Below are 15464 nucleotides of genomic sequence, written 5' to 3'. Positions count from 1 at the left end.
CATAGCCCTCACTTGTGACAATTATTTTACAAATCATAATTGTGCTTTTGGTATTATACAGATATTTGTGCCATCTGTGCTTTTATTACTTAAGTCTTAGTTTATATAAAAACAATTTTTGTGGCCTAGCACCAGTGTAATCATGTTTTGGCTATGTTTGGCTCTGTTTAAGTAGTAAATAAATCTTTCTCTGATTTTAAGGCACTTGATTAGCAGTTGTGTTGTGAGAGGTTGTTGTTATAATCTCAGTCTTCCATCACTGATGGATCTAAAAATGTCTTCTGTCATTGTTACATAAGTCTTCTTTTTATCATCCAGGAAGTAAAGTTGATCCTTGATGGTCTTTGGGTTGAATCCCTCCTCAGCCAGCTTCACCTTCATTTGTTTAAAGGTGCCGGTGATGTCCAGCACCCTCTAGAGGACAACATGGAGAATAGTTACAATAGCCCAGGCACTAGTTATTCACTTAGCCTTTATTATGACTCATGGTCCTGCATACATTATTCATAACCTTTCCATTTAAGTGACTAGAAACAGCAACTGTGGGTCAACTAGAAACTATCAAACTGGATATTGTTTGACACAGGCCAACAGACAGTAAGAATGAAGGTGGAGGTCATGGAGGTCATTTTAAATGGAGGTTTGTGTGTCATGTCACTGCCAGCGACTGGGCAGTGAGGAGATTTGCACAATTACCTGGATCCTGATGAAACGTGGTCTACTATATGCAGGCAGGTAGGTCTCCACATGTTGGTACATGACAGAGCTTTCGAAAGCCGTCCCCTCCCTCAACCTCACAGCAGCCATTCCTATTCGACCTTCATGACCTAAATGCACAAACGTACGAAAGCTTACACACTCATCAAACCAAGCCCTCAGTAAAAAAAAATATATATATATCTATATATATATATATATATATATATATATATATATATATATATATATATATATATATATGGCATAGGGCTTGGGAAATCCAGTACTGGCATTTATCAGTATTTAAAATGTTCCAGAAACTGTTGTGGAAGCAGTTTTTGAAAGATACAACTTACAATGTATGAATTTAATCTTGTAAAGATTTTCACATGCCTGTCCCAAACAAAAATAAGCCACAACACAAAAAATAAGGAAAATGACAATAATGGTAAGCGATATTTATGTTGATGCTTTAATCGATGCAGATGAGGTTTATTTAAATAGTGCTTTTTTCACCTACAAAAGCTGCACAAGTAGCACTTAGCACAACATGCAATGTGAATCAGACAAAGAGGAGCGATGATAACTACATCAATACTTTAAAATAAAATAAGACCCAAATGCACCACATTACGTAGACGAGGCAAGCCACAGGTGAGACAGATGAACACATGCACATAGAACCACACCCAAAGGACATACATATATGGACAAAAAATGGACAACACCTGCCAACTGGTCAAGCTTGAAATGCATTAAGGAAATCATTTTGGAAACATTTTATGGACCTTTTCTTGGCTAGTCACAATGTCACAACTATGTCCTCAGATGTCCTCATTGATACATATGGAAATTGGATGTGATTGGAGTGTGTGAGATTAGAATAGGAAACAAGCTTGTTATAAGATGGAAGGACAGGAAGTAGATTGGAATATCTAATATCTGCCAAGGATGTTAGATATTAGTAGAAATTCCCTGGCGAAGTGACAAAGAACAAATGTACGCAATGATTACGGGAGTAAACTGCTGACATTGTGCTACCACCAGAATATCCATGTGATGAACAGTGTGATAAAAAAATTCAGCAATGAGAAAATGGATGTGGAGTAGCTTGGAAAAAAGATGACACCAAAAAATTGAGACTATTGTGAGAATGGGTTCTGACCACAGAATGCTAATTCAGAGATTTGTGGTGCATCCCATGTGTGCAGAACAGAAGAAAGGATCAAAAAGGCTCAGATGACTAACATGGGCAAGGCTTTCAATGTCAGAGGTTTTCAGGATTTAGCAATAGATAACAGCATTAGCATGGATGAGGATTATACCAATTTTGTTTAAAAAGTCCAAGACGCTGTAAAGGCATCTAGCAAACCGAAGAAAACACCAAAAACATGCATCAGCTTGGACAACAATCCAAATGATGGTGAAAACAACTTGACTGAAGGCAGAAGGAAAAATTCATGTTACAGGAAGCTGTACAAAGACCATGATCAAATTGAGAGAAACTATGGACAAGGGTACTAGCTGGATACAACAGATCCCCGCAACAATAAAAGATCAAGGAGGAGTGAGGACTACAAATTGCACAATCAATTTGCAACAACTTCTATTATTATTTTGCAATTAATTATTTTGAGTTTATTAATTGCTAAATAAACAGGTCCGTTTCTCCTTACCAACCATTGTATATTATTCAAACACGCCTAATTCAGCTGGCTACTTGTTATCAAGAGTAAAACGCTTTTCAACATGAGTTTGACAAGAAAGTAAGTTGGCTAAATAACTTTTAAATAACTTTGTATTTTAATACATGCTCGGATAGGCCGGTATCGTTATCGGCCAATATCGGTATCGGATCGGAAGTGCAAATAAATATCGGTATCGGATCGGAAGTTCAAAAATCCCTAATATTGATAACAGAAATAACTTGGGATGAGATAGAGGCAACTGTGAAAGCTATTAGATGCAGAAAATGGTAAAGGATGATATCAACTGTCATCCATATCCACAGGGTGAAGCAAGCAAGCAATGGAAAAATCTAAACAATACCACATAAGCTGGAGATTGGGAAGAAGTAAACAGATACGTGTACTGAAGGAATATTATGTCTTTTTATACTCATGATTAACTCAAGACCTTGTGTCCTTTCTTATGTTCTCTGTGACCCCTGTCACATTGTATGTGAAAGGTCCCTTCACCCTGTATGTGAAAGGTCTTTATATGTCAAAGCAGGCTTATCATTTCCTCTCAGGTATTGTGCTTCCTGTCCACTATGCGACATGCAGAAGAATTATGCTCAGTTTGCACAATATGCTTGCTTGTGAGAAGAAGGTGTTATTTCCATATAGGGTAGGATTTATTACCTATGTTAGAATAGCAATATTGAGCCCACCCTGCTGCTTGCGTGCAAAGGGATGGTCTGTGTATGTATAAATGAGAGGAGCGCCCTCTCATCTTTGAACATTTGAGATACAGCCTGCCTGTGCGAATAAACTCCTCCTGTTTACAAGAGAGTGGTTTGTTCCTCAATTGTTCCGGGAGCTCCCTGCCACACACTTCTCTGCAGAGTGTTACACTCAATTGAAGATTAGTCTCAGGTGATCCTCCGTGACCCTCCGCTCATTGCTGAACACAAGAAGGGTGCTTTCTACAGAGAAACATACCTTTACATGTACCTTGGCCAACACCTCAACTGGAAGAACAATTTTGAGGGCAAATGTGCAAGTAACCCACTTGGACCAGCTTTACTCTTTCAGACAAGATGATACCAGTGCAGCTAAGGAAAGATCTATTCAACCATAGAGTCATGCTCTCAGTGACATACAGCTCAGGCAGATAAGAACAAGTTAGTGGTAACACAGAGGGCAATGGAATGCAAAATGGTGGTGTCTCTTTCAGAAACCATATCCAGAATGCAAGTGAGATAGGCTGGTCACAACCTAATTGCTCCTAAGGGAACCTAAAGACTGAAACAGTGCTGATCTGGCCCTTTAACCAAGGTGGATGTAGGTAGTGTGTATATGGAATGGAGACATGAATGATAAGTTTGATTAAGGATTTCAGCATAAGAACAATAGCCCAGCTTTAAGTCATACTAATCTTCAGTCAGTTCACTATAGAGTAAGCACTACTGAATATTGAATTAAAAATTAGTGGACCTTTGTTCCATGCTTTCTACATTCATCTAGCTAGTTAGCTAGCTAAGTATACAGTCATGGCCAAAAGTTTTGAGAATGACACAAATATATTTTCACAAGATCTGCTGCGCTCTGGTTTTTATGTGTGTTTGTCAGATGTTTTTATCACATACAGAAATATAATTGCAATCATATTATGACTAACAAAAGCTTTTATTGACAGTTAGAATGAGTTAATGCAGCAAGTCAACATTTGCAGTGTTGACCCTTCTTCTTCAGGACCTCTGCAATTCTCTGTGGCATGCTCTCAATCAACTTCTGGACCAAATCCTGACTGATAGCAGTCCATTCTTGCACAACCAATGCTTGCATTTTGTCAGAATGTGTAGGTTTTGTTTGTCCACCCGTCTCTTGATGATTGACCACAAGTTCTCAATGGGATTAAGATCTGGGGAGTTTCCAGGCCATGGACCCAAAATCTGTTTTGTTCCCTGAGCCATTTAGTTATCACAGTTGCTTTATGGCAAGGTGCTCCATCATGCTGGAAAAGGCATTGTTGATCACCAAACTGCTCTTGGATGGTTGGGAGAAGTTGCTCTCGGAGGACATTCTGGTACCATTCTTTATTCATGGCTGTGTTTTTGGGCAAGACTGTGAGAGAGCCGATTCCCTTGGCTGAGAAGCAACCCCACACATGAATGGTTTCAGGATGCTTTACAGTTAGCATATGAGAAGACTGGTAGCGTTCATCTCGTCTTCTCCAAACAAGCTGTTTTCCAGATGTCCCAAACAATCGGAAAGGGGATTCATCAGAGAAAATGACTTTACCCCAGTCCTCAGCAGTCCACTCCCTGTACCTTTTGCAGAATATCAGTCTGTCCCTGATGTTTTTTTCTGGAGAGAAGTGGCTTCTTTGCTGCCCTCCTTGAGACCAGGCCTTGCTCCAAGAGTCTCCGCCTCACAGTGCGTGCAGATGCACTCACACCTGCCTGCTGCCATTCCTGAGCAAGCTCTGCACTGCTGGTAGACCGATCCCGCAGCTGAAACACTTTTACGAGACAGTCGTGGTGCTTGCTGGTCTTTCTTGGGCACCCTGGAGCTTTTTTGGCAAATGGAACCTCTCTCCTTGAAGTTCTTGATGATGCGATAGATTGTTGACTGAGGTGCAATCTTTCTAGCTGCGATACTCTTCCCTGTTAGGCCATTTTTGTGCAGTGCAATGATGACTGCACATGTTTCTTTAGAGATAACCATGGTTAACAAAAGGGAAACAATGATGCCAAGCACCAGCCTCATTTTAAAGTGTCCAGTGGTGTCATTCTTACTTAATCATGACAGATTGATCTCCAGCCCTGTCCTCATCAACACCTGTGTTAATGGAGCAATCACTGAAACAATGTTAGCTGGTCCTTTTAAGGCAGGGCTGCATTGAAGTTGAAATGTGTTTTGGGGGATCAAGTTCATTTTCTAGGCAAATATTGACTTTGCAATTAATTGCTGTTAAGCTGATCACTCTTTATAACATTCTGGAGTATATGCAAATTTCCATTATAAAAACAGAAGCAGTAGACTTTGTAAAAATTAATATTTGTATCATTGTCAAAACTTTTGGTGGCGAACGTAAGTTGTTGACGGGGGGTGACCGTCAGTGCAGATGGACGATAGCTTGTCATTCATCCACTACTTTTTAATGTCATGCGATCTACCCACATTCCTTCCAACCGGTCGATCGCGATTGACGTAATGGGCACCCCTGCCATACAACGAAGGGCTAACACTACAGAATGGGACTATGATACAACTAAGAAAAGTTAACATACATAGGAACATACTACAACACGCTACATGAACATAGAAGGGAGAACCTTATCACCAAGTGGAGCAAAGACAGGAGGGAAGAGCGGGGCACAACCATCAACACCAGGTGAAGTACAAAATAAACAGAACTAGAATAAGGGGAACGAGTCTACATACAAACCAGAGTGAACACAAGACTAAAACAAGACAATACATGAGCGAGCAGACAATGCGGAGTACAGCAGACAGTAGTCGGGAGAAAACATGAACTAACCAAAAGCGACTAGATATGGAACAAAGAACAGAACTGGCATAGGAGAGAAACAGGGAGGCACGGAGGAACAGGAAGGTAAGGGAGGACTCACGTACAATGACCAACAACAAGGGGTAGAACAGAGGGGTTTAAATGCACTGAAACATGGAGGTGAAACGAGATGCAGGTGGGAACACTGAGGACAGGGGCGTGGCAGACATAAGGGAAACCAAGGAAACGGGGAAAACTAGGCGGGACCAGGGAGGAGCTGGACGTGACAGTGGTAGAGTAGGTTTCTTTTGTCCTGTGTTGTTTTTGTAGTGTGGTTATGGGTGTCGGTTTAGTTGTCAGGATTGGTTTGTATTGTTTGGTTAATTTCTTTATCACCATCTTTGTCCCACACCCAGAGTAAGTGTAGAATATGTGTTATGAGTGTTCCTTGTTGAATGAGAAAATACATTCCTCATCTATCTACCTGTGTTTGTGTGAATTAAATCTAACACAGTGTACCAGCACTACCTCTGTATGGTGGGTTGCTTACAACATCATTTACAGTCTCATCACACCTATGTGATGTAGGTGTGAAAAGGAGAGAAGAGAAAAGCCATAACAAGAGATATGGTAAGAAACATAGGTAACCCTATTCAGTGGAGACTTTGGCCAATGTCCGACTCATTGGTGAAACTACATGCAAACTTGCTTGCTTAGTGAATCCAAAAACAAACGCACCTTTCACAGCCAAAATCATACCTGTTCTTTACTTTTTGCTGACTGTGGAGCTCAATAGCCTGTCTTTGAGTGGCATAAATTTAAACTGCGATATTAGCCCTTGTATGTGTGGCAAAGTTAGAAACCAGAGGGGAAACTAAAGGGGTTAATCACCATATTATAGCCAGCCAGATGACACACAGACATAGAGCAAAGAAACGAGAAGAGAAGAGAAGAGAAGAGAGATAATGCCATAGTTGGAGTGCACTAATACTGAAGTGGTCAAGGCAGAGACAAACCAATGAGACATTGAGGAAGGGCATGGAAAAAGTGTGTGTAACTGTTTGAAACTTCAGATCTCACTACCTGTTAGAGGAGCACACTGTGTTGTGCTGTGACATATCCAGACATATCTTTGTTTGAGAATAAACTTTTGGTGATTTGTAAGAGCAACTCCGACTGATTTTCTCTCTACACATCAAATGAACGCACAAAGTGGGCAGCCCTTCAACAGATGTTACAGTAAATGTACATATAAAGCACAAAAATGTAGCTGGGGTGTATTTTATTATCCTTGTAAATAAGTTTAATCCAATACACAGTGCTTTTACACTGAGAACTCAGGGGGAACAGATTTAACTAGAACCCTGTGAGAAATGGTTCCCTCCTTGTAAATTACAGTAAATGTATATGTAAAACACCAACATGAAGGTGGGTATTTACCTATTATATAACAATAACCTCCTATATAATAAGTTTAATCCAATGCACAGTGCTATTTTGTCAGGAACGACATACAAATGTTGAACATGTCACTGGCATTCATAAATTCAAGGGGATTTATCTGTCCAAAGAAAACTGGGTTGCTCCTAGATTCTACAGGTCCGGGAAAACATGCTATTAATTTATCTTTACTTTTACTTTTCACTTTAACACACTTTCTAACTGAGTCAAAAGACATTTATAAAAGGAGTTTCAAGTATTATAGTGATGTCAGTACATTTACTGTTGAGTTATCCCAGTAACCTTCACTGTATGTTCTTACAATCAATACAGGGGGACATGCTTTGAAGCTAATAAATTATACTAGCTTTATACAATTTTAAATTTATCTAGAGAAACAAAACCAAAACCCAAAAGTTATAACTTGTACATATCGAGTAAAGTTCATAACACAGCAGCAGGGGAAACAGGGAGAACTGAATTGACCGCTCACCAATGAAGTCAGCTAGGAGATGTACTGGCTTGTATGGAAGAATGTATCAGTCAGCATTCTCATATGTAATAAAGCTGCAACAGTATTAATTTTGAGGAAAATAAATGTATATTACTTGAACATTGAATTGAGGTACATTGAATTATTGACAGTGGTCCACAGTGGTCTTACTGGCCCCTAATGTAGAGACGTCCCTGGCCCTATTACAGAACAGGAACTGTACTGAAGTCATCAGCAGAGTGAAGATAGGCTACACATATTCCTTTGTATGAAATTTGGATCTAGTCAGAATGAGTTTTCTTTCACCCCTGGCACACAAAAAGTACCAGGGTGCGTAGCAACAAATCATAAATGCAGCAGCTGAAGGCTTATCACCTGACTTGACTAACCCTTACCAATTGTCATCCAAGACTAGGTATAACAATTCTAAAGATTGGGAATGCTATAACCCTCTAACTGAATGTTACACCTAAGGAACCATGACCCTAAACTCCAATTAGAGCTAAACTGTTTCTAGGAATCAGCCTTCCTTATTCTACAGAGATATATGTTCATAGATATATGTTTCTCTTTCCCACAGATTCACAAGAAACAACTTGCCCTTTAACCTACTGTAATGAAATGGTAATTAGACAGTAATGTATAGCTATTTAAATATAATCTTCACGTTGTGATTAGTTGATAATTATTCATTTTCTTTTCTTTTTTAAATTTATTTGTGTTGGACTTTATTAGAATGTTCTACAGGAATTATTTTCCGCCATCATGAAAACAAACACTATTGAACATGCATGAACCAAGGCATCTTTCCTAGACGTACATCTGATACAGGTTTGACCCCCTAGTTCAGGGCTATTCAACTATATTTTTCTGCGGGCCAGATTTGGCAGAGAGCTCTGACCTGTGGGCCAGACAATTTTCAGCCCTATACCAATACTGTCATAGTGAATGTAACACTTGTGCCGTATAGAGACACAACGTGCCGTAAAGCGCCACACAGTGTCGTAAAATGTTGCATATAAAATGTTATTTATTTTTACGGCGGTTTATCAAATATTTATTATTTAAGGGGAGATGGGCCTCGGGCCGGTACAAATTCATTAAAGTGCCGGTTCTGGCCCACAGGCCCCCAGTTGAATAGCCCTGCCCTAGTTAGTGTAGTTTAAGGAGTGGAGATTAGGGCTGCCGTGATTAGTCGACTAGTCATGATTATGTCGACTATTAAAATAGTCGTTTTTTTTCTCTAAACTGCTGCATCTGCCTTTCTGTCCTTGATGCACATGCGCAGTAGTGGAACCCGGGGTAGACAGTGGATGACATCCCAGGACGTTATACAAACTGGTATCATGGATACCCAACTACGGAACTCAAAAGTGTGGGATCATTTTCCATAGCCGGGTTCCGAAACGCGTGCAACTTGCCTTCCACGGCAGCACAACCGCGATGTACGAGCACCTGAAGCATGTTGTGGCTGATTGTGACAATGATGAAGAGAGACCGTCATCTCTGTAATCTAAATTGCTAGTTACAGGGTTGCCAACTCTCACGCATTGAGCGTGAGACACACGCATTTGAGCGTCTTCACACGCTCTCATGCCACACATCCGATAATCTAGTTAATTTAGCTCTGATCCACATATATGATTCAATGACTTACTAGTTCGCTCTGGTGCCAACCACTGGCGATCGATCGATCGCGATATAACACTTAATTTGTGTCCATTTTACACCCCGCCCAGTAACAATTTATGCCACCCCCTCCAGGTTCAAATCTCACTCCAAGTGATCTTGAAAAGTTGGCAATCCTGTAGTTAGCTGCTAAAGTTAGCGTAAACGGAGCGCTAACTTAGTATTTACTTATCGTGGTAGGATTTGTTTCATTAGCCTTAGCACGCATTCGTGTGTTTTCTGTAATGTCAGTGAGACCAAAGCTTTATTTTTGTGAATAATTCCTTAGTTTCAGGTCCCTACCTAATTTGATTTAAATGTAGCTAAGTTTGATGCCAGAGACAAATGAAAGAAAGAAAAACCTAAAAAAAAAAATTTCTTTATTAATGTATTTATTTTTGCGTTGTTTAAGCCAGTGCCTTATACTAATAATTGTTTGTTGCAACAAGCTGCATATTTCATTAAATGAACTATGATCTTAATTGTTTTTATTTTTGGTTATAGCTGAAATCTAATGATGGTTATATAATAGCAGTTGCATTCTAGTGTGATTGTCACTGTGAGGCGGCCCCCTACCGGCCGCCTCCATCCACAGCGGCTGTTGTTGTTGTTGTTTTGTGACGTCATGTGCATCCCTCAGGTGGGCGGAGCCCGTGATCCGTCTCACCTGAGGGTCGTTTGTTTGCCTATATATATGTCTTGTCTTTGTACCAGTTGACCGCTGGTCATTATATCCTTAATTTGGAGATATTGCACGGGTTTTTGGTTTGCACACTTTCTATTAAACCATCCTTTTTCCCTGAGACTTGGCGTTATCGCTTCCTTTTAGTTGCTCACCCCTGCCCGTCACAGAATGACCAGCCACCTTTCGGAAGCCGCCAGTCTCTTTTACTTTCTCCTTCGTTCATGTCATGTCTCGTGGTAAGTGTTTGTCTGCGTGGTGTATTGTTTGAAGAGCTCCGCCGTGCTTTTGTGTTTTGTGTGTGTGTGTGTAGCACGGCGAGGACCAGGGCAGTCTGCCCTGGGAAAGCTTTTCATGTCCGTTATTCGTTGCGAGAGTTCCACCGTGCGTTTTTTTGTGTGTGGCACGGCGAGGACCAGGGTGTCTGCCTGGGAAAACTCTCATGTGTATGTTATAAGTGTGTACGGGTAGCGGACCGTAGGATCAGTGTGCGTGCTCGTTTGTTATGTGTTCAATGTTTCATGTGTGTGACGCGGTCGCCGCTCGTCACTGTCACCTCGCTCCCCGTGTGTCGAGTGTTTAATGTGGGGAGCGACTGCGACTCTGAGCGGCGTGTCACTATTGTGTTTGTATATGTAAACACATCACACCGGTTCTACAAACTTTACACTGGTTACCCATCCATTACAGAATCCAATATAAACTCTGCCTTCTTACTCATCAATGTCTCCATGGAAACGCTCCACTCTACCTCAAAGAGCTTCTTATTCCGCACAACACCGCAAGACATCTCCGCTCAACTAATACCTACTGCCTTCAGCAGCCCCGGACCAAACTACGCACTATGGGTGACCGGGCTTTCCAAGCTGTTGCCCCACGTCTCTGGAATGCTCTCCCAGACCCCTTGAGAGCACCACAGAGCGTGGAGTCTTTTAAAAGAAATCTTAAAACGTTTTTATTTAAAAAATCCTACTAGTATTTGTTGTATTATCTCTGATGTGCGAAAATTTTTGTTGCTTTTATCTACTTGCTCTTATATGTTTGTTCTGATTTTAACTACTATGTAGCACTTTGAGGTTTCATTGAAATGTAAAGTGCACTATAAATAAAATGGATTATTATTATTATTATTATTATTATTATGTAAAGCACGCATGTTTTTGGTCCCGTTCGTTTACCGTCTGTGCACTACTTTCTGTTTGTCTAGTATTTGCGTGTTCGTTGTGTCCTAGCGTGTTCGTGAAATGTCGTTGTTATATGTAATTCCACGCTTGCTCCTCCCCTTAAATGTGTGTTTGGGGGGGGACCGGTTGTGGTCCCGTTCCACTGGGTATGGCACGCAGGGCGTCGGTGTGGCGCATTTGTGTTGTATGTCGGTGTGTGGTTGGGGGTATGTGTGTGTGTGTGTGTGCACTGTTTCTGTGCAGGTGCTTCTCCCTGGCGGTGTCGTGGTGTTCCTGGACCTTGTGGGGGTCTCCACCTTGGCAGGAGACTAGGGCTGAACGATTTTGGAAAATAATCTAATTGCAATTTTTTATCTATAAATTGCGATTGCGATTTAAAATCGCGATATTTTCCCACTGTTTTCAGGAAACTCTGTTTCGGCATTTTTTATACAGCTCAGATTCAGGGTTGGCAACTTTTCAAGATCGCTTGGAGTGAGACTTGAACCTGGAGTGGGTGGCGAACGTAATTTGTTATGGGGGGGGAGGGTAAAATGGACTAAATTTAAGTATTATTATTATATCGTGATCGATCGATTGCCTGTGGTTGGTGCCAGAGCGAACTAGTAACTTTTTAGTCTAAGACGCTCAATGCGTGAGAGTTGGCAACCCTGCAGGTATAGCAACTTGGCTAAAATATGTGCGTGAGGGCATTTGGTAGCGCATATCCAGTGTGTTTAACAAAGCCATGAAGCCGGGCTTGTTCACTATATTAACGGACATCATGTCTTTCACTATGAACTCCGTTACTGCCCGAGTTATTTCAGCGTGCCGCTTCGAATTATATCCATAGGAGTTACACTTTCAAACGGTTCGGTCAGTGAACCCTGTCTGTTGGACCGCAGTCAAGCTATGCGCGCTTTTGCGATTCATCCGTGCTTTAAATCTTATTGCGCCTATATGCGTGATTTTACGGTATTTCGCTGCTCACCGCATACTAAAGCTGTATAAGCGCAGAGAAACACTTTTGCGTATTTGAAGATGCAGCACTGGTCCTTGGCATTTTAGCCTTACAAATACATACAAGGTTTTGTGGTGTTTTTTTAAATGCTGAAGAAGGTTTGTAGTGTTTCCTCGCGTCGTAGCGACAGTAGCAAGGCACGTTTTACACAGTACCTGACGTTGAGCAGCATCTTTTTAAAAGCCAAAGTAATTTCACACAACTGATGTGCTGCCCCTCTTTGGTATTAGACTTTCAGTTGTGTCAGCTTCTGTCGAGCCTGAAGCCATTGTGCAACAAGTTAAAGTGCGCTGTGTTAACTTCACTTCTCCACCTCCCTGCCTCCTGCTCGGGTTTGCTCCGTTCGTCCTCGGCTCGGCTCGCTCCCAAGTCACGTGACCAGTTTAAATCGCAGCCTTTGCGATTAGAGAATCGCGTTTTAAAATATCGCGAGATTATCGCAAATGCAATTAATCGTTCAGCCCTACAGGAGACCCCTTGTGTTGTGGGGTGACTGGAGCCCGGTCATGAAGAGCCCCTCCCTAGAGGGCTGGGGGCCCCGGATGTTTGGGGACCATGGGGCTCCGGTCTGAGAAGCTCCTGCTGAGGAAGGAGATCCTCCCTCCTGCCCGGGGTGACCAGGAGGCCCTTGGGGCTGCTCCCTAGCCCGCGTCAGGGGTGCTCTGGGCCTCGGTCTCTGGCGCTCCTGGGTTGGGTGGAGGAGTCCACCTTGCGATGAGAAGCCCCGGGAGGGGTTGGCTCCCCAGGAGGCTGAGGTGACCCCTAGCAGAAGGCAGGGGTCAGCTCTGGGAGGAGGTAGGTCCAGGAGGTGAAGTAGCCACGCCTCGGGGAGGTAACCTGCACACACGCACACACTAAGGACGATAAAGGAGCCAGAGGTGGGGACTCGAGTCACATGACTTGGACTCGAGTCAGACTCGAGTCATTAATATTAAGACTTTTGACTTGACTTGAAAAAATATTCAGAGACTTAGACTTGACTTGGACTTTTACACCAATAACTTGGGACTTGAATTGGACTTGAACCTGTTTACTTGCAAAGACTTCATTTTTTTACCCCAAATCTAAATTTTAAAACGCATATTAATATTTATAAAGTGCGCCCCATTAATTTCATTTCCGTCCTTCTGACGCAGACCAGTCCTCTGCTTTTCCACACTCTGTACGTGTGTGTGTGCATGAGCTGCAGCACAACCAATCAAATGGGGGGTTGGCGAACGTAAATTTTTACCGGGCGGGGTGTAAAATGGACACAAATTAAGTATTATATCGCGATCGATCGATCGCCAGTGGTTGGTGCCAGAGCGAACTAGTAACTCATTGAATCATAGATGTGGATCAGAGGTAAATAAACTAGATTTTTTTCCGGCGTGAGAAATCGGATGTGTGGCGTGAGAGCGTGTGAAGACGGTCAAATGCGTGTGTCTCACGCTCAATGCGTGAGAGTTGGCAACCCTGGGTTCTGTATCTGAACTCGGGGAAGAGAGCCTCTCTCTGTCACCATCATAATATCCAGTTCTATCTCAGCATGGATTGTGTATTTGAAGACATCTACGTCGAGAAAAAAAAATATTGACAAAAGTGGAGCGAGTTTTCAGCTATGGGGACATCATTCATCGTGCACAAATGACATACAGACTTTTGGCCAGCAAATGCAATGCAGAATAGTTTACTGAAATGTCTAAAGTTGCAGATTCCTGTTAATTGTTCAGTTCTTATATTTGTTTGTCTTGTGTCACTCACACATGTTCTCCAAGAAACCAGATAAGAGAAGAGAGGGAAAATGCTGTTATGGTTCGTTGTATTGTACTGTGAAAATATCAGCACTTTTTATTTGAACATGGAGTTCTACTTATGACTTTTTCACATAATATTTATTTCTGGAAAATTGAATATTTTTGCAGCTAAGTTTAACAAATTGAACTGTGCAATAGAGGTGTAATTTTAATTTTTTTTATACTTCGTGTTTTCAGTTGCACGTTTTATCAAGATTTGAGGAGAATACAGATTTAAAAAAAGAACGCATGTCTATTATTTACATTTAAAATATACCTGCAACATCGGTAAAAAAAAAAAAAAAGACTCGAAAGGACTTGAAATTCCAAGTTTCAGACTTGGGACTTGACTTGACTGTTGCCTGTCTTGACTCGAGACTTGACTTGACTTGAGTGTCTTTGCTTGAGACTTGACTCGGGACTTGAGGTATAAAGACTTGGACTTACTTGAGACTTGCAAAACACTGACTTGGTCCCACCTCTGAAAGGAGCCATAGCTCCTCGTCCGCACACCCTTGGGGCTCTCTGGCTAAACGCCGGTTAGGGCGCGAGGGCCATGTGACCGACCGGGGCGTGGTTTTGTGTTGTTAACGGCCCGGTCGGTCCAGGGTCCCGCCCGGGGAGGTGAGCTGAGTAATGTTTTATGTTTTGTGTTTCAGGTCCCGGACTGCAGGAGATCTGTCCCTGCCTTCCTGCCCCTTCGTGTTTTGTGTGCAGCCGCTGTGTGCCACACACCCAGTGGAGGGGAGTGCGGCTTGGTGGGGGGGTCTGTCACGGTGAGGCGGCCCCCTACCGGCCGCCTCCGTCCATAACGGCTGTTGTTGTTGTTGTTTTGTGACGTCATGTGCGTCCCTCAGGTGGGCGGAGCCCGTGATCCGTCTCACCTGAGTGTCGTTTGTTTGTCTATATATGTCTTGCCTTTGTACCAGTTGACCGCTGGTCATTATATCCTTAATTTGGAGATATTGCACGGGTTTTTGGTTTGCACACTTTCTATTAAACCATCCTTTTTCCCTGAGACTTGGCGTGATCGCTTCCTTTTAGTTGCTCACCCCTGCCCGTCACAGTGATAAGCTGTATGTTTTATATTCAATTAACGTACAAACCGATTAGTCGACTAATCATAAAAATTAATTGGTGATTAGTCGACTTTAAAAATAATCGTTTGTGGCAGCCCTAGTGGAGATAAGGAACATATACACAGAAAGGGGGTTGGGGTGTTGTGGAATCCAACCCCACACATCAAGACACCTGGGGTGGGTTTCCCGAAACGTTCGTAGCGCTAAGTACTTCGTAACCTCGTATGAAACGTACGAGTTTAAGAAGTACTTAGCGCTATGAACGT

At 42.1% G+C, this 15464-nt stretch overlaps 1 protein-coding gene across 1 annotated transcript in view; it reads right to left on the bottom strand.

Moving 5' to 3' along the window:
• LOC143498870 (long-chain fatty acid transport protein 2-like) overlaps positions 1 to 15464 on the bottom strand; it is a 34143-nt gene continuing 18679 nt past the window's right edge. The window contains exons 9-10 of the mRNA XM_076993762.1: positions 697 to 827; positions 1 to 414 (exon numbers count right to left, since the gene is read on the bottom strand). Coding sequence (XP_076849877.1) covers positions 238 to 414; positions 697 to 827 — 308 coding nt within the window. The 3' untranslated portion in view covers positions 1 to 237. The remainder of the gene's footprint in view (positions 415 to 696; positions 828 to 15464) is intronic.

The sequence above is a fragment of the Brachyhypopomus gauderio genome, chromosome 2 (genome assembly GCF_052324685.1).
Source record: "Brachyhypopomus gauderio isolate BG-103 chromosome 2, BGAUD_0.2, whole genome shotgun sequence".
NCBI lineage: Eukaryota > Metazoa > Chordata > Actinopteri > Gymnotiformes > Hypopomidae > Brachyhypopomus > Brachyhypopomus gauderio.
The sequence above is the reverse complement of the archived record's forward strand: the minus strand, read 5'-3'. Positions and strand labels throughout refer to the sequence as shown.